The sequence below is a fragment of the Lagopus leucura genome, unplaced genomic scaffold, assembly GCF_019238085.1.
Source record: "Lagopus leucura isolate 7727_CA_CO unplaced genomic scaffold, USGS_WTPT01 Super-Scaffold_100022, whole genome shotgun sequence".
Classification (NCBI taxonomy): domain Eukaryota; kingdom Metazoa; phylum Chordata; class Aves; order Galliformes; family Phasianidae; genus Lagopus; species Lagopus leucura.
Window position 1 is genome coordinate 9,241,275 of NW_024962275.1, and position 21,098 is coordinate 9,262,372.

General features: G+C 59.1%; 4 protein-coding genes across 6 annotated transcripts; all 4 read right to left on the minus strand.

Moving 5' to 3' along the window:
- Positions 1 to 6,701: 6,701 nt before the first annotated feature.
- Positions 6,702 to 9,686, minus strand: LOC122184400 (extracellular fatty acid-binding protein-like). 2 transcript variants are annotated; one of them, XM_042879324.1, is made up of 7 exons: positions 9,554 to 9,685; positions 9,193 to 9,332; positions 8,763 to 8,833; positions 8,111 to 8,221; positions 7,672 to 7,773; positions 7,415 to 7,440; positions 6,702 to 6,855 (listed from the first exon to the last, which is right to left on the minus strand). In XM_042879324.1, the coding sequence occupies exons 1-6, from the start codon at positions 9,641 to 9,643 to the stop codon at positions 7,415 to 7,417; spliced, it is 540 nt and encodes a 179-aa protein (XP_042735258.1). In that variant the 5' UTR covers positions 9,644 to 9,685; the 3' UTR covers positions 6,702 to 6,855. The 2 variants fall into 2 exon arrangements, with proteins under 2 accessions (XP_042735258.1, XP_042735259.1); XM_042879325.1 differs by having other exon boundaries at positions 6,828 to 6,996; positions 9,554 to 9,686.
- An 893-nt stretch (positions 9,687 to 10,579) lies between these two features.
- LOC122184399 (lipocalin-15-like) lies at positions 10,580 to 12,984 on the minus strand. Its single transcript, XM_042879323.1, has 6 exons — positions 12,827 to 12,984; positions 11,943 to 12,082; positions 11,735 to 11,805; positions 11,437 to 11,550; positions 10,926 to 11,027; positions 10,580 to 10,818 (listed from the first exon to the last, which is right to left on the minus strand). The coding sequence occupies exons 1-6, from the start codon at positions 12,920 to 12,922 to the stop codon at positions 10,793 to 10,795; spliced, it is 549 nt and encodes a 182-aa protein (XP_042735257.1). The 5' UTR covers positions 12,923 to 12,984; the 3' UTR covers positions 10,580 to 10,792.
- A 768-nt stretch (positions 12,985 to 13,752) lies between these two features.
- LOC122184398 (lipocalin-like) lies at positions 13,753 to 15,775 on the minus strand. Its single transcript, XM_042879322.1, has 7 exons — positions 15,619 to 15,775; positions 14,961 to 15,100; positions 14,754 to 14,830; positions 14,536 to 14,649; positions 14,292 to 14,393; positions 14,114 to 14,139; positions 13,753 to 13,891 (listed from the first exon to the last, which is right to left on the minus strand). The coding sequence occupies exons 1-6, from the start codon at positions 15,715 to 15,717 to the stop codon at positions 14,114 to 14,116; spliced, it is 558 nt and encodes a 185-aa protein (XP_042735256.1). The 5' UTR covers positions 15,718 to 15,775; the 3' UTR covers positions 13,753 to 13,891.
- Positions 15,776 to 17,816: 2,041 nt separating this feature from the next.
- Positions 17,817 to 20,675, minus strand: C8G (complement C8 gamma chain). Of its 2 annotated transcripts, none has more exons than XM_042879320.1 (7): positions 20,520 to 20,675; positions 19,820 to 19,959; positions 19,195 to 19,265; positions 18,827 to 18,946; positions 18,615 to 18,716; positions 18,420 to 18,458; positions 17,817 to 18,071 (listed from the first exon to the last, which is right to left on the minus strand). In XM_042879320.1, exons 1-7 carry the CDS (start codon positions 20,649 to 20,651, stop codon positions 18,058 to 18,060), a joined length of 618 nt encoding a protein of 205 aa, XP_042735254.1. In that variant the 5' UTR covers positions 20,652 to 20,675; the 3' UTR covers positions 17,817 to 18,057. The 2 variants fall into 2 exon arrangements, with proteins under 2 accessions (XP_042735254.1, XP_042735255.1); XM_042879321.1 differs by having other exon boundaries at positions 18,827 to 18,934; positions 20,520 to 20,674.
- Between the last annotated feature and the right edge of the window lie 423 nt (positions 20,676 to 21,098).

A 21,098-nucleotide genomic window follows, 5' to 3' on the forward strand; every position in this document is an offset into this window, starting at 1 on the left:
TTGCAGTTAAATCTGCAGTCATTGGAAGTGTCTGTTTGCCTTTCTGCTAATTAAATTGATTTTGATTTGTTATCAAACCTAATATGAGACAGGCGAGCTCAAGATAGAGCAGCAGATCAGCTCTCCTCGCGAAGCACATGCCTACACCATGGTCTCTGTAGGTTTGCAGAACCACATCATGGCAAGGCTGGGAGCAGATGGCAAATGCAGCAACGCACAAGCAAGCAATGTGTCTGTTCCTGCTCAGAGCAGTGTTTGCAGATAGGGCAAGGTTCCTCTGGTGCTACATGCAGGCAAGCTGCAGATGGGTGAACTTTGGGACGTGTCCCAGGCCACTGGGTACTCAACAAGCTGCCAAGTAGCACTGCAAGGACACATATCTGCCCGTTCTGGTCTTGCAGGACCATGTGTGGGGCAAACTCCTTCCCTCCCTTGACCCTATAGCTGTCCTGTTGTTGAGTATTTGCCCAGCTTGTTGGCTGTGGACTCCTGATCGTAGGATCATAGAATCATAGAATAGCTCAGGTTGGGAAAGACCTTAAAGATCATCAAATCCAACCGCAGCCTAACCAAACTACCCTAACAACCCTCTGCTAAATCAGGACCCTGAGCACCACATACAGACAGTTTTTAAACACATCCAGAGGTGACCCAGTGCCTCACAGCTTACCTGGAGATGATGCTTCCTCTCTTCACACCAGGTGCATCTGGCAGCGCTAGAAGTTTGGGACAGCGGGGTGAATTTGATATACCCCTCAGGGGCACGTGGGAAAGGATCCCCTGTTACAGCAGAGCACGTAATTGCTCAGGCACAGCCACTTAGGCAGAGCGGTTTGGGATGCTGTGGGAGCACACAGTGAGTAAAGGCAGCAGAGTCCTGAGGATGCTGTGCCAGCCCCCCAGAGGCTGGGACTGGGGCTGGTCTGAAGCTTCCTGAGCATCTTGGCCGCTGCACTCAGTGCTGATCCCGCTGTGGGACGGCGCAGCGCTGCAGGCTCTGCAGCCCTGTGGTCTCAGAGACACCCATGAGAAAGAGCCCGAGTCCAGGAATATGTCAGTTAGGCCTTTCTGCCTGCTCTCTTTTCCAGCTTGTTTTCCTCATTTTTGTGACCCAGAATAGCTTTCTTTGATAACCTTGGTTTCCTCTAGACAGCTGATCTGGATTGAAGAGTGACTTAGGGGGCTCCAGCAAGGTGCACCGCTTCTCTGCTTCCAGAAGCTGCTCAGAAACCTCTCAGCTCTGAGCAGTTTCGGGCTCTGGGAAGAAGGCTTTCCCCACACCAGTCTGCAAAGGCCAGAATGGGGCCTGAGAGCATTCCCACCTCTGGTGAGGAAGTGATGGTGCAGCTGGGCACAAACAGGAGACTCCCTCCACGACACGGAGCTCCTTTGGACTCAGCCTTTCTTCTACTGCCAGCACAGCCTCCATTTCCCCCCACAGAAGTATTTTAGAGCTGAAGTCTCCCTCCCTCTGCCTCCCCATGGCAGCCTTGGTCCTCCCTGCTCTGCGCCTGGAAGGCTGGGGGGCAGGGAGCAAGGTGTGAGGGGTGGGCCTTTCCTCTGGTCTTGATCATGAGCCTAATTAATTATCGGTTGGCCAGTAATTAACAAATAATCGCTGAGTGCTAGGTGCTCTGCTAGTGGTGTCTGGCTGGATTCTTGGTAATTAGTGTCATTTCTTGGCCTGGGATTTCTGCTGGAAGGTCCTCGGGGCCTCTGGTCCTGTCAGACCAGGCTCTGCCAGGACTTGCTGCTCAGTTTGGGCTCCTCCAAGGACAGAGGCCCTTTGGAGACCTGCTCCAGTGTGGGACCATCTTCACTATGAAGAACCGTTGTCTGACAGAGATTTCCCGTGTTACAGCTTGTGTCTGTGCCCTTCGCCTCGCCGCGCTGCACCCCAGGCAGGGCCTGCCTGCACCTTTTCCTTGTGCTGCCTTCGGGCAGCTGGAGATAGCAGTCAGAGATTCCTTCTCTTCTGAGGGCCAACCCAGCCCAGCTCTCAGCCTCTCATCAGACATGCTGTACTGCAGGCCCTGGCCAGCTTAATGCCCCCCTCTTCATCCCTCCCCCATCCTTGCTGTGTTAGCCAGGGCATTTCCTGCCCTGTGCAGCCCCAGCGTGGGCCCTTCCCTGCAGTGGCACTTCCACAAGTGTGCTGCCCTTGAGCTGCCCTTCGTTAGCCCACACCAGGCTGCGCTGGTTGCCTGCTGCCTGCAGCACAGCTTGTTGCCCACTGGCTGTACAGCCTTGTGGCATGGGGTTAACCTCCCCAGGGGCAAGAATTTGCAGCAGCCTTGGCTGAACATCAGGGGTTCGTTCTTTTCTGTTTCTGTGGGCTACTGACACCTCTCTGAATGGCAGCCCTGTCTGCCAGCACAACCCAGAGCTTTGCTGTGCCCAAGAGGCACGTTGTCACTGCTACTGGGCACTGTAGGACTGACACATCTTCACGCATGTCAGGGGATGCTGGTGCTGACAGCTTGGGAAGTCCCCAGCCGTGTTGTTTCGTGCTTTCAGGCCACCAGACATGTCCCACTGGCTGCGTTGGGTCAGCCAGTCATAGAGCCAAAGCATTAAACCACATCCTGTTGTGATCCAAGCTGAAAATAGCCACATGCCTTCAACAGAACCTCTGGAGGAAGCAGCAATTCCCAAAGCCTGTTGTGTCCCCAGTGCCCGTGTCTCATGAAGTTATGGCCCAAAGGACACCTTGCTGCCCCAGGAACAGTCAGGTCTCAGTTGATGTCATTAAAGTTTCTGAACTTCTGCAGCCTCAACTTCTGAAAAGGCTCCAAGGGGCTTGTTGTGTCACTGCAGCGCCTGGAGACAGGAGCTATATTTGCCCCTTCACAAACTTGGGAACAAAAACTGTTTATTCCTCTGTGGGGCTCAGACCCAGCACAGAGGAGTCAACAGGCAGTAATTGGCAATTTAAGTGTAACTCACTCCTGACCCAGGAGAGTTGAGGTGGATTGTGCCTGTGCTCAGAGCTATTGCCCACTGGCACAGGTCCCCACGGGGAACAGATCCCAACAGATGGGCTGAGGGATGGCTCAGGTGGGCTGACACGAGCCAGGTCCCACGTTCTGCTGCACCTGGGGAAGCCCATGGTCTCACCCCACGTGATCCAAGATGGATGGCGAGATCCAGCTCCTGCTGCAGTGACCGTACCACCCGCTGCAGGCAGGGATGCCCAGGGGGGCACCCACGAATTTCTAACACACGGTTGCTCTGGGTGGTTGGATGTGCACCCATGAGGCATGGCGCAGAGGTTTTAGGCCCCACACGTGGGATGGCTGAGAACATCCAGGCTAGGAGCCTCTGGCAGGACTTGGTTCGTGGGGCAGAAATCAAAAGGCTGTTCTCATGACAGCCAGTGCCGTGCTTAGAGACAGAGATGCTCCAACACAGTTGCATTCTATTTTTAAATGGAAAAGAAAAAAAAAGTCAGGAGGATTAAATACCACATATGGCACAGAGATTGTTTAGAAAGTCCAGCTTAGAGCTTTACTCAGAGTGCTTAAATTGATATTAGAAAATACAAACCCTAAACAGCGTTATAAAGGATGACTGAATCAGTTTAAAGAAGCTGATCAAAAATGAGATAGATGCTCTTAAATTTGTGGAAGTTACATCCATGTGAAAGCAGTGCATTGAGCTCTGGTAAATTTATCAGCAGTAAAAGAAGGCAAGCAATGAAGGCACCATAATTTGGCCGCTTTCTTTGCATCTGCACTTACAGCCTCTTCTTCAAATGTTCCAGGACCAGGAATTGAACACTGGAATCTGTTTGACCAGGAGCTGGTCAGATTCAGGTTGAATATTCAAGGAAAAGATGGGAAAGCGAAAAAAAAACCACTGCAACTGCCTTAGCTGAGAATAAGCTTTGTTAGATCCCTTCCCTCCTGTTAGCCAGGAAGATCCCTTCTACAAACACTTGAGAGGCTCTGTCCTGCCAAAACAGAGGAGCAAGACAGCGGTGAAACAGAGGAGATGGCATTTCCAGTCCAAATAAACTAAGTATGAAACTCAAACATCTCACTGTACCAAGTCATCTGCTGCTCTGGCTCATCCTTGGTAGCTCTAATTTGCATCAGAAAGCTACAGGAAGCAAATGTTGTGCTGGATTTTGAAGAGGTTGTCAGCGGTAAAGTGACAACATAGAAGTCAGCGCACTTTGCAGAGCAGGCAGGTGCTTGCAAGAGATGTAACTAATGGGAGAAATGGTTGGTGCACGGACGAACTATGTCACAAGGCAGGCAAAATCCAACTTTTGCCTGGAAAGTCACACCTCAAAAACAGAATCTGTGGAGGAGTCAACAAGATAGGAATGTTGGACATTATCTCGTAATCTTGGAAGGGTTTTAAAGCTTGCAGAGGACACTTTGCCACTGATGGGGAAGAAGATCCTCACTTGAGAGAGAAAAAAGCGCAATCAGTTTTCCAGGGTGTGAAGATCACTCGTATCACAGGCAAGCACTGCAGCCCTTGACTGCGAAGTCTCCAAGAGTTAATAAATAAAAAGTTCAGCACCTCCCAGCTGCTAAGGACCTCCCTTGCCCCATCACCACTCTGCTCTCTCCCCTGCAAGCTGTCCCTACCAGCTAGGTGCCTGGTTGTGCTCAGCTGCACCCATCTGCTCCTCTCTGCAGGATGCTGCCAAGGCCCCAGGAAACTGACCTCAGCAGACTTGAAAGGTGGGCCTGGGTGAATCTAATGAGGTTCAAGACAGCAAAGTGTAGAGGGCCAGAGGAATTCCGGGCATCTGTACAGACTGGGAGGATTCCTTGAGAGCAGCCCTGCAGAGAAGGACCTGGGGGTCCTGGTGGGTGAAAAACTGGATGTGAGCCAGCAGTGAGCTCTTGCAGCTCAGAAAGCAAACGGGATCCTGGGCTCCATCAGCAGAGGGGTGGCCAGCAGGGCAGGGAGGTGATCGCCCCCCTCTACTCTGCTCTTGTGAGGCCCCATCTGCAGCACTGCCTCCAGGTCTGGAGCCCCCAGTACAAGAAAGACAGGGAGCTGTTGGAGAGGGTCCAGAGGAGCCCCAAAGATGAGCAGGGGGCTGCAGCACCTCCCCTATGAAGACAGGCTGAGGGAGCTGGGCTTGTTCAGCCTGGAAAAGAGAAGCTGCGGGGTGACCTCAGTGCAGCCTGCAGTACCTAAAGGGAGCCTGCAAACAGGAGAGGAATCAACTCTTGGAAAGGGGAAATAACAGCAGGACAAGGGGAAATGGTTTTAAGTTGAGGGAGGGAAGACTGAGGTTGGATGTCAGGGGGAAGTTCTTGACAGAGAGAGTGGTGAGGTGCTGGAACAGCTGCCCAGAGAGGCTGTGATGCCCCGTCCATCCCTGGAGGTGTTCAAGGCCAGGTTGGATGGGGCCCTGGGCAGCCTGGGCTGCTGTGAAATGTGGAGGTTGGTGGCAGGGGGTTGGAGATTCATGATCCTTGAGGTCCCTTCCAACCCTGGCCATTGTGTGATTGATTCTGTGAAACCTTTTGCACAAATTCAGGGTGAAAGTCCCTTGGAAATCACTGACTATACCATGATATCCGGACAGGCTTGCTAGGAGGTTCAAGTATTACAGATATCATCTCCTTTCTTCTTGTCCCACTTGCTCCTCTTTGCCCTCTGTCTACTATCTGAGGGCACAGTCTGCAAGGAGACGTGCAGTGCAACATGGCACAACAGCCAGGCAGGGCAGGAGCTGTGCCCTGGCACCCAGCACCCCGGCACCCAGACCCACAGCACCCTGCGCTGGACTCCCAGGATGGCACTTGGCTACCAAGAACATGGTGGTGAAAGGTCCCTTGGTTTTGGGTGAACGCCAGCTACAGCTCAGTGTGGATGGTGAAGCCTGCAGTAAGGACCGTTCCCCTCTCTGCAGGAAGGGGTGCTGCACGCAGAAATGGGTCAGAAATGATGGCGAAGCAGAAACTGCTGTGCAGAATTGGTCTGGGCAGACAGTCGGGCATGGGGAAAAAGCAGATGGGCAACAGGAATGGGAAATGCAAGTGGTAGGGAGGAACAATTTCACTGCCGCCGGGCTGGGTGATGCCCACACATGGCAGAAGGAAATATCTGGATGGAACACAGTGTGGAGGCACTGGGACTCCCTGTCATAGAGAGCTCTTAGAAGAGGGCGTTACTGGCAGCAGGATGTTGTGACCCACATCAACAAGCGTACCGAAAACAAGCCTCGAGGCGAAGCCACGTGTGGGCCCAGCATTCTCGGGAGCACTGCAGGTTCTGAGCTGTTCCTGAGCTGTCCAGGTTGAGCAGCAGGACAAATTCCTGCTGGAAGCACTGGGCTTCTTCCCAAGGAAGGCGGAAGAGATGCTGGCTCTGGAAGTCCCAGTGGGTTCTCCTGCCCAACCACTGTCGGGACGTGTCCAGCTCCCACTACACTCAGTGCCAAGACCGGGAGGGGAAATTTCTCAAGCATATTTTCCCAGTGCCTGTGATGGGGAAGGAGCAGCTGGGAAAATCCCGATGAGCTCAGCGCTGGGACGGACCGTGCCAATGTCCTTGCCAGCAAAGAGCAGCAGGGAGGCAGATCCGCCGGGGTGAGCTCACTGCAGGACCAGCCCGGTTGTTTTCCTTCCGTCCGCAAACCCCAGGAGGACAGCAGGCGGCAGCACCTGCCCAGACCCCGCAGATTCTGCCCAGACCCCGCAGATTCTGCCCAGACGGTTACACCAGGCTGTCGGGAAAGTTTCTGTTTATTTGGGCAAAAAGGAGGGACCGTGTGCTGGTGAAGCGGGAGATGCCTCAGAGCCATGATGGGGGGCAGAGCAGCAGCCTGGAGCTTTGGCACATTAGTCTTGTTCTTTTAGGAAGAAGCATTCATCAGCCATCCTGTGGAGAACAGCCAGGAGAGGTGTGCTGAGTATTGGAGGTGGGAGGCCAGTGGAGCGTGCAGGGCCTTCCTCTGCTCTCTGTGCTTCAGCCATGCCAGGGATGAGTTTCTGGTCTCCCCTTACAACTAAATGTGCACTGCTGTGGGGGGGAAACGAATGCCAGGGCTGCCCAGTGGGCTGACAGCCAGCATGTTTTGCATGGTGAGACACCAACCCCAATTTGCCAGCTTTACTGGTTCATTTCATTGCAGTCCCTTCGGCAAGATCCAGTCCTGGCCCTTGCCATTGGATGAACTCAGCAGCCATTTCTCCACTGAGCAGGTTTTGATTCAGGTGTTGCTGCCCACCATCAGGCAGCTGTACCTCCACTGCATTCCTGTGCTCCCCACTGCAGGGAAGAATCCATCCTACCCGGATGTGTGCTCCAGCACATCTTCAAACAACTCAGCCCCCAGAGTAATTTGAGGAACTCATGGTGGCCCCGTGTTCGGGTACCAAGGGGGAAATTTTCAGGTGAGGATACACTGCAAATACTGCACTGCACTGCAGCAACTTACCTACACTTCATCAACGCTGCATTCGTCTGTGAAAATAAAGAGAAAGGCTGAGAGCAGGGCTTTGGTCTTGCCAGTCCCATTTAGCACCCACAGCAGGGCGCAGACAATCCAGGAACACGAGTGAGACAGAAGTCACCGCGTGCCAAGCCCCTCATCACCTCCTGGCTGCCCACACCACCAACCAGTCCCTGCCAGCCCACTCAGGCTCCCCGTGAGCCAGCCAGGTGGCTCTGAACACAGCACTTGGCCTCACTCACCCTGTCTGGGCAGCATGGTGACCATCTCGTCCGTGTAGCTGCGCTCCCTAGCAAGCTTCCTGAAGGTCGCTGCGACTGCGGGGCTCACCTCACGGCTTCTGCCTGAAGGAAGAAGTTAGCTGCTGGCTGGTGGGACAGGCGATGGACGCCCTGGCACCAGGGTCCCTGGGCAGCCCGGTGTCTCCAGGATCCCACCCCCACCCTTTCTGACCACTCCTTGCAGCTCTTAGCTTCGTTTCACCAAATGACTTACCGAGGCCACGGATACCTGGCACAGTGCAGAAACCCGAGACCCAGCCCCAAAATGCTGCTCCTTCCCCTTCCCCTTCCACTGCCTTGATCCATCAAACTAGAACGGTGGGCAGTTGCAGCACAAGGTGTCTCCATGTCCCATCCTCCCCTTGCCCCTCATGCCCACAGCCCCAGCTTGGCTACGCACTGTAGAGCCTCATCATGTGCAAAGTCCTCCCATCCTTCACTCTAGTTGCAAAGATCACTGCATAGCTCTTGTAGTCAGTGTCCAGCACTTCCACCGTTTTCTTGGCTTCCTCTGAAAAAGGACATGGAGCAAAGTGAAAAATTTGCTACATGCCCCTGAGAGCTCCCATGCTGCAAAAGGACTATAAGAGTGTGAATGCCCATCCATTGATCCACCCTGCCCATATTTCTACTGCATCCCTTTTCCTGCCTTTCCCTCTTGATAAGGCTCCTCCAAAAGCCTGGAGAGCCCACAGATCATGGCGCAGATCAGCAGAGCGACTGGGACCTTGAGTGCAGGAGGGTCTGGGGGTGGCCGCCGTGGGCAGCAGAGCATCCTGGCCAATTTGGGACTAGCACTTGGGTGGGGATGGGGGAAAGCACTGCTGTTTTGTCCTGTTGCAAAATGACTCTGCTTCACCCACAGTTAGGCTCATGTGGTATGAGGCTGTCCTCCTGCAAGCAGCTTCCCAGAAGGAGCCACTGCTGGTGGGCCATGGCCCCGGCATGGAGTGGTGTTGAGTGGGTGGTTGGGACCAGTGCTGGGAAATGTCCCTGGTCCCAGGGACAATTGGTGTGCCTCTGACTCTGCCCATAACTCTGTCCCCACTCACCTGAGTAGTAGACTTCACCGCTGTCACTGGTCTTCTTGAAGGTAGTCTCCCATTTTCTGCACCCTGTTGGCCTGCAAGGCAAGGAACACATTCTCAAGGTGTGCTCAGAGCCACCTGGTTTTGGCCCTGCTGGGTGAGGTTCCCTCCCCAGGACACAAACTTTGGAGTCGGGGTCACACCTCCAACACAGGAGGTGCTGATAGAGGATGGTGTGTCCAGGGGAGAGCCGCCACTCATGCAGCGATGGCTGCCAGAGCAGGACAGGGAGAACAGAACCTGGCACTTATATTGGGCAGCAGAGGGGACCTTCGGCTGCTGACAGCTGGTGCCCCAATTCAGTCTCCCACCAGGTTTGTGGGTGTACTGGGTAGGGGCACCTGGATGGGCACCCGCTGACCAAAGCCAAGGGAGAGAAGCACCTGGCACTTACTTGGGGACAGCATAGGAGACCTCCAGCTCGTCCTCTCTTGGGAAAGAGATTCTGACCATTGCCATCTTCATGTTGCCTTTCTCACGCAGGAAGAACTCGGTGTTGGAGGCCAGAGCAACAACGTACCATTTCCCTGCAATCTGGCGGTGGGAATGAGCTGTGAGCCTGGTGCACCTGACAGGACATCACCTGCATCCCATACGGACACCCAAACCCCTGCTGCATCACTGTGCTGAGCCGGGCGTGCAGCGCTTCCAGCGTTAGCCGTGGTGTCCAGCTGTCCCCAGCCACCCAAAGGTCCTCCCACCTCCATCCTAGTGAGCAGAGCCCACAGTCCCTTCCCCAGCGTCCCGCAGGTCACCTCGCTTCTGTCCGGCACTGCGGCTGCAGCCCCCGCGCGCAGCAAGCAGAGCAGGGCCAGCGCCAGGCTCAGGGCCAGCGTCATCCTCATGTCGCGCAGCCTCCGGCGTCACCGCGGGACGGGGAGCGCTGGGTGCTGTCGGCTTTATAGGGCTGCGCTCAGCCCCCCCGCCTGCGAGCTGCGCCGCACGGAGAGCGCTGCTATTGTTGGCGTGGGGCGAGGTGCTGCTGTGGGAGCTGAAACCGTCCCAGGGTAAACAGAGGCTTACGGAAAGAGGAAAGTGTTGCAAGCCCCGAGGAGGGGGTCTGAGCGGTGGGGTTGCAGGACTGCTATTGCACCACAGCTGAAAATGAAGAGTTTCTTGTTTTTTTGAAGCCTCTTGTGAAAGAACAAAAGTACTTCTTGTTTCCCGGCTGAGAACTGCCGGGAGAAGCGGGGAGGTCGTTCCCGGCACAGCGTCCATGGGCAGCCCCGGCACAGCTGTGACTGGCACCCGCCCCGAGGCCGCTCCCATCGGCAACCCCACGCCTGGATGGCAGCGCAGCGTGCCAGTGTGCTGCTGACACGCGTGTCTTCCTGGCCAGGATGTGCTGTCCCTCTGCCCTGGCTCTTAGGGGCTACAGGGTTCCAAAGGCTCGTGTTGCATCCTCACAAACACACCCAGGTGTGTGCTGAGGGACCCCCCTTTCTCGGCCACCACTTGTTGGGGAATACAGAGGGGATGGGGGCACAGCCCCACTTCCCCCACGGCTCTTTGCCAGCAGACAGATGGGGCGGTGGGTGGCAGGTGGATGTGGGGACCCTGATTAGACATGGGGCAGCCCTTTGCCCAGGTGTGCAGGGAGCTGGGTGTCCTAAGGGCTGCCTGCTTCCATTCTGCCCAGCTGGGCTCCCCGCGCAGGGTGGGCTCTGCAAACCGCACAGCAAAGGAGCCCCCAGACTGCCGTGTGGTTCTGGAGGGATGGGTTTGGTGCAGGGCTGCGGTCAGCATCCCCAGCTCTGACAACAAAAGCACTGAGCTCAGGGGCAGCTTCTGCATCTGTTTATTTCAAGCGGAAAGGTGTGCTCCCAGGATGGAGCAGCAAGGCTGGGAAGGGGCAGCACGGAGTGGCCACTGAGCCAGGTCCTGAGGACACGCAGCCCTGTGTCAGCCCCTCAGCTGCAGGGAGGCAGGATGGATGGACAGATGGACGTGGGGTCAGCAGGCACTTGGAGGGGCTGTGCATCCTCAGCCTGTGCTCACTTGCGAGTCTTGGTGCACCGATCTGTTCAGTGTGAGAAGAGGGATGAGCCCCTCACTGCGAGTGCTGAGTCCCAGCGGAGCATCCCCACACAGAGGGGACATGAATGCCCCCTCCTTTCTGGCACTTACCCGAGTGCGGCAGCACGACCAGCATGTCCTCAGTCAGGCCCACGGAGTGGAAGAGCTCCTTGAACTTCTGCAGGAGCTGTGGGCTCACGTCCTGATTCCTTGCTGCAAGTGGAGACCAAAGTGGGAGCTGTGAGTGAGGGGTCCTACAGCCAGCACCGCACCTGGGGGTGGTCCCACAGTGGGACCCCTGGGATGGGCAAAGCAATAGGGGACAGGGTGTGGGACGGCCACCAGGTACCTCTGTGGCCACACCCTGGGGGCTGTGCACCCCATACAGCCCCAGCAGCCATGGGGGTCTGCAGCTTGAGTGGCATGCTGCAGGTGGGGATTTAGTTCAAAACGGTGCAAAATGGGGTCGTTGGTAACTGGGGATATCGCCAATGTCATGTTTTGTTTGCTCCAAAAAGGACTCTGGGCATGGGAAGGTGCTGGCGTGCTGGGTGCTGACGCAGCGGCCTTGGGTGGCAATGGGGGTCCCAGCCCTGCCCCCCCCCATGGGATGGGCACCCACTGTAGAGCTGCAGCATGGTGCTGGGCTCCTGGCTGTCTTTCTTCTGGGTGTACACGACGGCGTAGTGCTCGTAGTCTGTGTCCATCACACGCAGATCCCTCTTCTCTCCATTTTCTAAAAGACCCCAGAGAGCGCCCAGTCAGGCTGTGGCTGCAATGTGCCCAGCGGGGTCTGAGAAGGGAGGTGCTGCACAGAGCCAGCAGCTGTGTGCAGTCACGGGTGGAGGCAGAGGAGCCGACCCACCTCCAGCAGGACAGGTGCTGCCCACCCTTCATTTCAGGACCCTGACCACACGTACCTGTGCCAATGTAGTGCCCTGCCTGCCCACCATGCTGGAACAGCATCAGAATCTTTTTGCATTCTTCTGGCCTGGAAGGGGAAAAATGAAACAGCAAATGAGGCTTGGAGCCAGAGGGCGGCACGCCAGGCAGCAGGACATGTGGGGCTGTGCAGCCCACAGCTTGGGCAGTGCCCGGCCCAGGAGGTACCACTGCAATGGGACTCACAGCGGGACGACTGTCTCCATGGCCATGTGTCCCTCTGGTGTGAAGCTGATGGTGGTGACAGATGATGTCATCTTGTCCTTCATGCTCAGGAACACAGTGCAGTTGGAAACAGCAGCCATGATGTGCCACATCCCTGCAAACTGCAGCGAGCCATCACTGCCAGGGTTTGGGGAAGATCTGGGGAGCTACCACCCGCCAGGGGGACCTATACCCACCATGGGTCCTGTCAGCCAGTGGTGGAAGACCTGCCACCCCAAGGTAGCAACCTGCCACCCACCACTGGGTCCTGCCACTCACCTGGGGGACCTGTAGCCACCATGGGGCCCATTCAGCTTGTGGAAGGGGACTTGTCAGCTGCTATAGGGACTTTCCACCCCCTCGCAGGGACTTGTTGTACTGTAGGGACCTGCCACCTGCCCTGGGGGACCTGCCACCCCATGGCAGGCACCTGTCACACTGTCACCCCACTGCAGGAACCTGCCATCTCCAATGGGGACCTGTCTTTCTGCACAGGGACCTGTCACATGCCATGGGGACCTGCTGTTCTCTGCGAGGACGTGCCTCCTGCTGTAGGGACCAGCCAAACCTAGCATGGGGACCTGCCACCTCCCTGCACACAGAGCGCTCCTGCCTTGTGCCGCAGGGGTGAGCATGGCATTCTGCCCACGTTCCCTGGGGCAGTTCCGTGTTCCCTGGGCCACCATAGCCCCAGGGTGTTGTATTCCCACAGCACAGCAGTCCAGCACTGGTCTGGTTGTGCGTCAGTACCCACAGCCTCACAGCAGAGGCTCTGGAGAAGACTCAGAGCTGAGATCAGGGGGTGCCTGGGGATGCAGCTCTGCAACCCTGCCCAGCCCAGGCAGGCTGGAACCCTATGCCATTACCTTCTTGGTGTTGAAGTCCAGCTGCACAGGGACCTCAGCCCCTGCCCGCAGCAGGCAGAGCAGGGTCAGCACCAGGCTCGGCAGCACCGCTGTCATCCTCGCTTTGGGGTCTGGATGCTGTCTGGATGCTGCAGGAGAGGCTGCGTGGTGCTGCCTTTTCCTGCACCTACCTTTATAGCCCCCACTGCTGGCAGCACCCCCCACCCGCCCCACTTTATGCAACAGGTTACACAAGAGCAGTGATAAGTTGTCCCCGTGTTAGGTGACAACTTTGGCCCCTTCCCAGTCTAATTGCTCTGTCCCAAATGAATGTGGCATTGTGTCAGACCCAGCACAGAGCATGTTGGGGACTGGCACCATCTGTGCTAAAGTGGGTCCAGAGAAGGGGCCGTGGGTGTAGAGGTGTCCCCTGGCTTCCCTCCCAGGATCCGGCTGTGTCAGGACGGGGAGAGCAGTGGGATGGGGCTTAAGTCTGGGGTCAGTTTGCAGCCTGCTGCCAGTGGGTGCAGACCCAGCTCCAGGGCAGGACTGGGGCACGGCCCGGGGAGAACTGGGGCAGCTGGGACTGGTTTGTGTCCATCCTCTTGCTGTGGTTTTGGAGATCCCCTCTGTGATCACTCATTACCACATGCCCACACAGCCAGCCTATTCTCCAGAGGGGAAATTGAGGCAGGGAGGCTGGTGTGGCCAATGTGGCAGACGGGATCTGATCCCCATAGCTGGTCTCAGCCCTTCTCAGCCCTGGGACCCCTTCGTCCCAGATGAGGCAGGTTTCGTGACCAGGCAGCACCGTGTCTGTGCATACAGGGTACAGACCATCACCTTCCCTGCACTGCAGTGCCTTCCAACCTCAACTGAGCAGGACCCCAGGAATGCCCACTGGGCCCCACTCCACAACAACCCAACAGACACAAGCAGGGGAACAGTGGTTTTTATGGGCTTTAATAAGGACAGGGGCAGATATGCGGGGTGCAAAGCCAGGAAGCAAAGGTAGATTATGGCACTGGGGTCAGGATGGAGCGGCTGTCGGCTCATGGCACTCTTGGAGCTCTATCCAGCAGCAGCCTGCATGGGAGAGAGGAGAAATGAGCACTGCTGAGCTGGTGGGGGTTGGCGTGGGGTGGCAGTACCTCTGCCAGCCCCACACCCCCCATGCAGGGCCACCCCAAAGGGAGATGAGTGGTGCCCCAGTGAGAGCTGAGCAGCTCCAAAGGCTGACGGCACCAGGGCTCTGCAGGGTGGAGGCAATGCTGGGAAGCCCCAGCCGCCATTGGGGGTGGGACTCACCTAGGCAGCGTCTGCCATGCACTTGTCTGCAGAAAGAAGAAAAGCAGAGATCATCTTCTGGTGGTTAGGGGCACTGCTGCCCCAGGATCTGGTACAACTCTCCAAGCACCTCCACCTCCTCCCTCCATCCCTATGGGCTGAGCGTGGCCAGGAGCCACTGTGAGCTGCCCACCCTTACCTGTCTTTGGCAGGATGAGGATCTCCTCGTTCTTCAGGCCCTGCTCCCGGGAGAACTGCATGAACCTTTCCAGGCGCTGGGGTGCAAGCTCCTTGGTGCGGCCTGCGGTGAGAGCAGGGTGAGGGCAGCCCCAGGGAGCCAGGGGAGGGGACCCGGCGCGGGAGTGCCGTCCCATCACCCGCCCTGCAGGACAGATCCCCTCTGAGGAAAGCCCAGGGCTCTCAGCAGCGGCGTGGGGACGTACTGTAGAGCAGCACCATGTTGGAGGAGCCGGTGCCCTTGGAGATCTGGGTGGCCACCAGGGCGTACTCGTCATAGTTGGTCTCCACCACACGAATGTCGTGGTTGCTGCCCCAGCCTGTGGGAATGGAGAGGGCACCATTCAGCCCAGCGCTGAGCCCAGGCCCCCCACCTCCAAGGGCCACATCGCTGCAGGGTTGAGACGAGGGCCCAGAGGCTCACGTGGGCTGGTGTAGCTGAACCGCCCGGGCTGCTCCGTCCGAATATAGAGGCTGTTCCTCTTCTCGCACTGATCACCCCTGGGGAGCAGCACAGGGCCGTCAGAAGGACCACGGGGGGGGGGGGGAAGGATGGAGCTCAGCACCCCCAGCGCCCACCCAGCAGCCCCCAGCACTGCACTATGCCCCCCCAGCTCCCCGCCACCCGTACTTGGGATAGGTGGAGGTGACCTCCATGTTGCCATCTGCAGTGACAGTGATGTCTGTGGTACACATCTTCATGAGGTGCTTCTTGTCCTTGAACCAGTTGGAGTTGGAGGCCAGGCCGATGCTGTACCATCTCCCTGCGAGCTGTACACAAACTCTGCTCAGCATGGGCAGGAGGGCTGTGCCATGCTGCATCCCTCACGGCCAGCAGAGCCGTGGCTAACTGAGCATATTGCTGCCCTCCCCATCCTCCCACCCAGACAGGGCCACCCAGGACAGGGCCAAGCAGAGCAGAAGTGCCATTTGCGTCCATTCGCAGCACAAGGAATGGGCCAGGGCTCTGAGACAAACAGCGGCCAAGACCACGGACCAGCCCAGGCTGGGGTCAGCATGGATCTGCGCCCTTCCCCATCACCTCTTTGGGGCAGCTGTGCCACCCAGACTCTCCCAGGGGCTCCTTGTAGGACCCAGCAGCACAGTCCGTGCCCCCGCTTGGTGGGACTCCAGTGCTGGGCTGAGGATGCAATGGGTGCCCCCTTCTCCTTGTTCCCAGGGCAGTAGGGCCCCCAGCCCACCAGTACCCCCCTCGCTGCACATTTTTGGGGAGAGGAGCATCCCACACACCCCGGCCCCACGCAGCAAGGCTGGCCGGGCTGGATCACCTTGTCCTGCTGGAAGTCAGCTTGCACAGGAATGCTGTTCTGCGCGTGCAGAGCCCCAAGCAGGGCCAGCCCCAGGATGCTGAGCAGCGTGGCTTGCATGTTCGCAGCTGAGCAGAGCTGATCCGAGTGGAAGCTGCAGGCAGTGCTGGACGCAGCACTGAGCCCCTATTTATGGACAGGCAGCGCAGCCGCCCCAGGGGGCTGGTGAGGCGGGCGGGCCAGCCCTGTCTCCCCCCCGTGCCGTTATGCAAGCAGGAGCAGGGGCAAGAGCTGAATCCAAAGGGCAGGCTGGGAACCTGTGAATTTTTCTTTCCTGTTGATATTACATGTTTGCCTCGGGGTGCCAAACTGCTCTGCAGCACAAACACAGCTGGCGGCCAGTTCACTGGCTATCCTTGCCCCAGGGCTGCACAGCACAGGGTCTGGGGGAAGAGGGGCTGCCATGGGCAGAGCATGGGGACGCCAGGGTCAGGTTTTGCTGCCTGCCCCTGCCTTGCAGAAAAACATCGTTCAGACCCAGAGAGGGGACTAAGCACAGCACAAGTGCCTGCCAGGTCCTGATCTGATCCACGGGATCTGTGGGTACCTTTGGGTACACCCATGGGAACCCCCTGCCTTGTGCTGACCCCAATCCCTGCACAGCTCTCGGACAACAGCATGCAGTCAGACAGACCCCCTGTCTCACCCCGCACCCTTCTCCAGGAGCAGCTGTCCCTGTTGGATTGGGGCTGCAGCAGGGCGAGGGCTGGGGGTGATCACTGCTGTTACTGGTGGCCCTGTGGAGCTGGGCAGGACTGCACGGAACAGAGCACAGGCAGGTCGTGCTGCCCTGGGCTGTGGCTCTGGCAGGTGCCCACTGCCAGCCTGCGGCTCTCTGTGCAGCACAGCCCTTCCAAGGCTCTTTACATAAGGAGCATGTTTTCATAGCAGCTGTTTTTTTCCTCTCGGCAGCCCACCCTGCCTGGCCGCCTGAGTACATTCCCTTCTCCACATCCAGCTGCGAGCCAAGCCTGTGCAGCACAGCATGTGCTGGGGGCTGGGCTGGCCCTGCTGCTGCGGATTTATTAAAACAAAACAAAAGCTGAGCTGGGCAGGATCGAGCATCATGAGAGCACCCTGGGCCCCCGCATGCCACTTTCAGCCCTGGGCTGAGCCCACCCTTGGTTGGTGTGGGTGCACTCCGTGGGCCCCTCGGGGTGCGGGATGCTGGGGAAAGCTCTCTCCATTGGGAAATGGAGGCGTGCAGCACCCCGTGTGCCTGGCAGAGACGCTGAGGAGCGCACAGGGTCCCAGCGGGTAGATGCCAGGTGGCTGCAGGCCAGGCTGGAAGAGCCCATGGCTCCCATCGCCACGCCGTGCTTCCACCACGATACTGCCGCTTCTGGGGAGCAGCTCCATGCTGGGTGAAGCAAGCTGTACGGGGTGGCTCGGGCCCATAGCGCCCTGACTCCAAGGCAATGGGCTCAGCAGGTGGCCTGGCAGCTCTGTGAGCGTGGCCAGACATGGCTGCCCTAGACGTGGGCAGCAGGACAGCGGCTGGCTTAGGACGGGTCACGTGGCGGATCCTTACATAAGGCCCTGATAAACAACACGTGTTACCAGTTTCCGCTAAGATTGCAAAACGTCAGTGCTGGGGGCAGAGGGCTGCTCCCACCCCAGGGGCTGCAGACCAGCCTGCTGTGGGGCGACTGTGGGGAAGGGGCTTTCCAGCCTGCTGCTGCCTCAGCAGAAACGGCTTGGGGCTCCTCTCGGGGTGTTGCCCCTTCTTCTCCCACTCCAGCCTGCATTGGGAGGTTGGAACCAAAGCAGCCCTGCCAGGTTGGACGTGTATCAGGCTGCTGGGGGCCCTGAGCCCCTAGGGTTAACCCTGCAGTCCGTGCAGAGGACTCCAGGCATGTCCTCTGCCTGGCTGTCAGCTGGGTGCTCTCAGGGGTATGGCCCAGGTGGCAACAGCCTCTTGGAGACCATGGTCCACAGGGCCCAGGCAGGGTCACAGCTGCTTTACCAGCCCTGAAGACAGAAAGCAGGAGAGCTACAAGGCTGCATTTTCCTCCCCTGAGGTCCCTGGGGGAAGAGCTGACCCAATGCAGGCTCCCAGGGTCCCCAAGCCCACCAGCCCCAAGGCACTAAGTGAGCTGTGAGCTCCCCATGCCATGCTTCCGCAGGCTGCCAGGCACTCTGCCTTGCCTAGACACAGAGCTTTTCCTTGTGTTTATTGGGGTGTTGCCGGTTGCTGAAGGGCATGGGGCAAAGGGCATGAAGCCGTCGGGTGACACAGCCAGGCTGGAGGAACAGGGGAGCCCAGGGTGTGCTCCCAGCACTGCAGAGCAGCAGCAAGCTCTGGCCAAGCCCCAGCTCGTCCCTATGTGGTTGTGTCCACAGGCAGCTGCACGAGGCGAGAGATCAGCGCTGGGCACATCCTGGAAACACTGCTTCCATCTACAGCTCTGTTTCTGGAAGGGAAGGAGAGGTGCTGAGGAGTTGGGGCAGAGCCCAGTGCCAGGGTTGGGACTCACCTCTGCCTCCCCAGGCACCAATGACAAACGGTGGAGTCACCTTTGAGAACAGCCATGTTGTCTCCACCCCAGACGTCCCACCCCAGACCCTCATCCCAGTACAGACACTGCTAAGCCCAGCCGGACCCACACAGGGGCCAAACAGGGCCTTCCTCTGCCAACGCGAGGCTGCGCTGGGTGATGCTCTGCCATCTCCCAGCCCCACACCAGGGCACCGAGGGACTCCTGCCCCGTGCTGGGGCAGCACTGCAAGGCAGGGTCGCGGCAGCGTGGAGCCGTGCTCACCGTCAAGGATGTGGAAATCATCCGCAGAGTTGCAGAACCCTGTGAGAGAGAGAGCCTGGGACGGTCAGCTGCCCTGTGCGGGGGATCCCAAACCCACATGGATGTCCCCCTCCCCTCCGCCCTGCTGGTACCAGACCCCAACCAGCGCTGGCCCCCTTCAGCTGCACCCGCTCCCGGCAGCTGCGTGGCACCCACCGTACGTGGGGAAGTAGTAGCTCACATCCTCACTCAGGCCCACGGCCCTGGCGCGCTGCTCAAACCTGTCCACTATGGCGTCGCTGAGCTGGCTGCTGCGGCCTGTGGGGAAACCCACCATCACAGCCCTGCTGCCGGCCCTGCGCCCCATAGCAGGCCCGGTGTGGGGCACGGTGTAGGGCACAGGCATCCACTGCCCTATGCCAACCCACCATAGAGCTTGACAGAGAGGCCTTGGCTGTCCTGGTAGTAGATGATGGCATAGCTGCGGGGGTCCGCCTCTCCCACCACCACCTCCATCTTGCTGTAGTAGCCACGGCCTGTGGGGGACACTGGGGCAGGTGTGGCCCAGCTGGGCACTGTCCCGGGGCCTCGAGTCACCACCAGAGGGCACGAGGGGTGTGATGGGCACCAAGGGCGCACACATCTCCATGGCCTTGCCGATGGCGGCACTCGGCACAGGGACACAATTGGATGGCAGAGGTGGCACAGTGGGAAGAACTGGGGGAAACCACTTGCGCCAAAGCCCTGCGGGAGCAGGAGGGGCCACTCCATGGCGCCCACCCAGCCCCATGCTCACCTCTCACGGAAAAGCGCCCGTGGGCTCCTGCAGGGACGTAACGCTGCCTGATCTCCCAGCACTGCCCATCTCTGTGCAGGGAGAGAAGCACAGTGCAGGGCAGGCTGCACTTGGCCCCCAGCTTTGCCCTTCCAGCTTCTACATGGGATGTGTTTTCTCAGGAGGTTTTCTCCACTGGGCACCAATGTAAGGGAAGCCCAGTAACTGCTGAGCACCACGTCAGCCACCCCTATCCCTCCTTGCAGCTCCTACCCCACACAGCTGTGTCACCCACGGCCACCCACAGACAGCCAGACATCAGCTGTGCTGCTGTTGTGGGAGCCCTTGAGAAGCGATCCCTGAGCAAGCAGCCGTGGAGCAGCCACACACCTGCTTCGTGCCCCAGACTCCCCAGGCTGCCTGTCCCATATCCCATCTGGGCACCCTAACTCCACCCTGTGATGGCAGCCCTGTGGCTTGCAGGGTGTCGGGTTCACCACAATCAAGACTGCTAGTACAAAACATCCCAGAGATCCCCTCGCACTGCTCCAGGGCAGCTCTTCCCCCTTGCAGCCCACAGCCAGGTGCTGGCCCTGCTCCAGCCCATCTGCAGCATCCCATCCCATCAGCAGCCAGCATCACTCACAGCTTCCTGAAGATGCTGATGGCCAGGCTCTGCCCATCCGGGACAGCCACTGTCATTGCTGTGGCCTCCAGTCGGTGGCTGTTCTCTGCCAGGTAGCTGCAGCGGGATGCCATGCCGACCAGGAACCACCTCCCCACCAGCTGCACAGCGCCAGGTGGGCACTGGTCATCGAGGCCCGGGCCCTGGGGTTACCCCTGCCCAAGGTTGCTGCCACTTCGTTGTGCTGAGCACCCACTCCCACATTTCGTGCTCTCCCCACTTGCTCGGCACTGTTGCCTGCAGTCTGGCCCCGTGCTTGGAGTGCTGCTCACTGTGGACCCTCATTCAGGAGCAGCAGCACAATGGGGTGCCCAGGACGTCGCCCCACAGCACACACCAACTGCATGCAGCACTGAGTATGTGGCAGACAAACATCCCACAGACTGCTCCCACCCCATAGCTCCGGTTGGGACCCTGCAGCCCAGTCCCATGCTCCCCCTGAGCCCCCAGACCCCCATGGGGCAGCTCCACAAGCACCCGGAGGCCTGATGGCAGCGCCTGGAGCAGAGCTGTGTGGGCAGCACGCCGGGACATGCTGCGGGGCCAGGCGTGGGCTGGGGGTGTGCTATGGGGCCGGATCGGAAAGGGGAGCAGCAGGGGCCACACCGCAGCCCCGGCGCTGCTCCCAGTGCCCCTACCCGCGGGGGACGCCTGGCCTCACCTCATCGAGGCCGAGGTTCCCCTCGGTCACCACTTTCTCAAGAGGGTTGCGGGGAGGGGGCGGCCGCTGTCCCCGTCCCTGCAGCGCGGCGAGGAGCAGGGAGAGGAGCAGGAGGGAGCGCGGGGCGGCCATGGCGCAGCGGAGCCCCGTGCCGGGAAGCGGCGCGGCCGGGCACAGCCGGGCGGGCATGGGGTCACGGCACACGGGGTCAGGGGCACGGAGCCGGGGGCCGGGCAGGGGCTGCGCGGGCTTCCACTGAGAGCAGCCGGGGCGGGGTGGTGGCGGTGGGGGCTCTCAGGGCCTCGCAGCGCGGCGGGCAGCTCTAACAGCACCACGCCCGCCGGCCGCGAGCTCACTGCCTGGGAGACCCGGAGCCACGAAGCGGCGGGCGGAGCCCGAACACCGGGGGCGCGGTCCGACCGCACGGGGCGGGGAGACCGAGAGCGATGGCGCTGCTCGCTGTGTCCGGAGCGGCGAGCGCCGCCGCGGGCGGATGGGCAAAACCACCGAGAGGGCGGCCTAGAGCGGCCCGTGGAGCCGGAGCGGAAGTGCGGGGCGGGGAGGCCGGAAGTGTGGGGC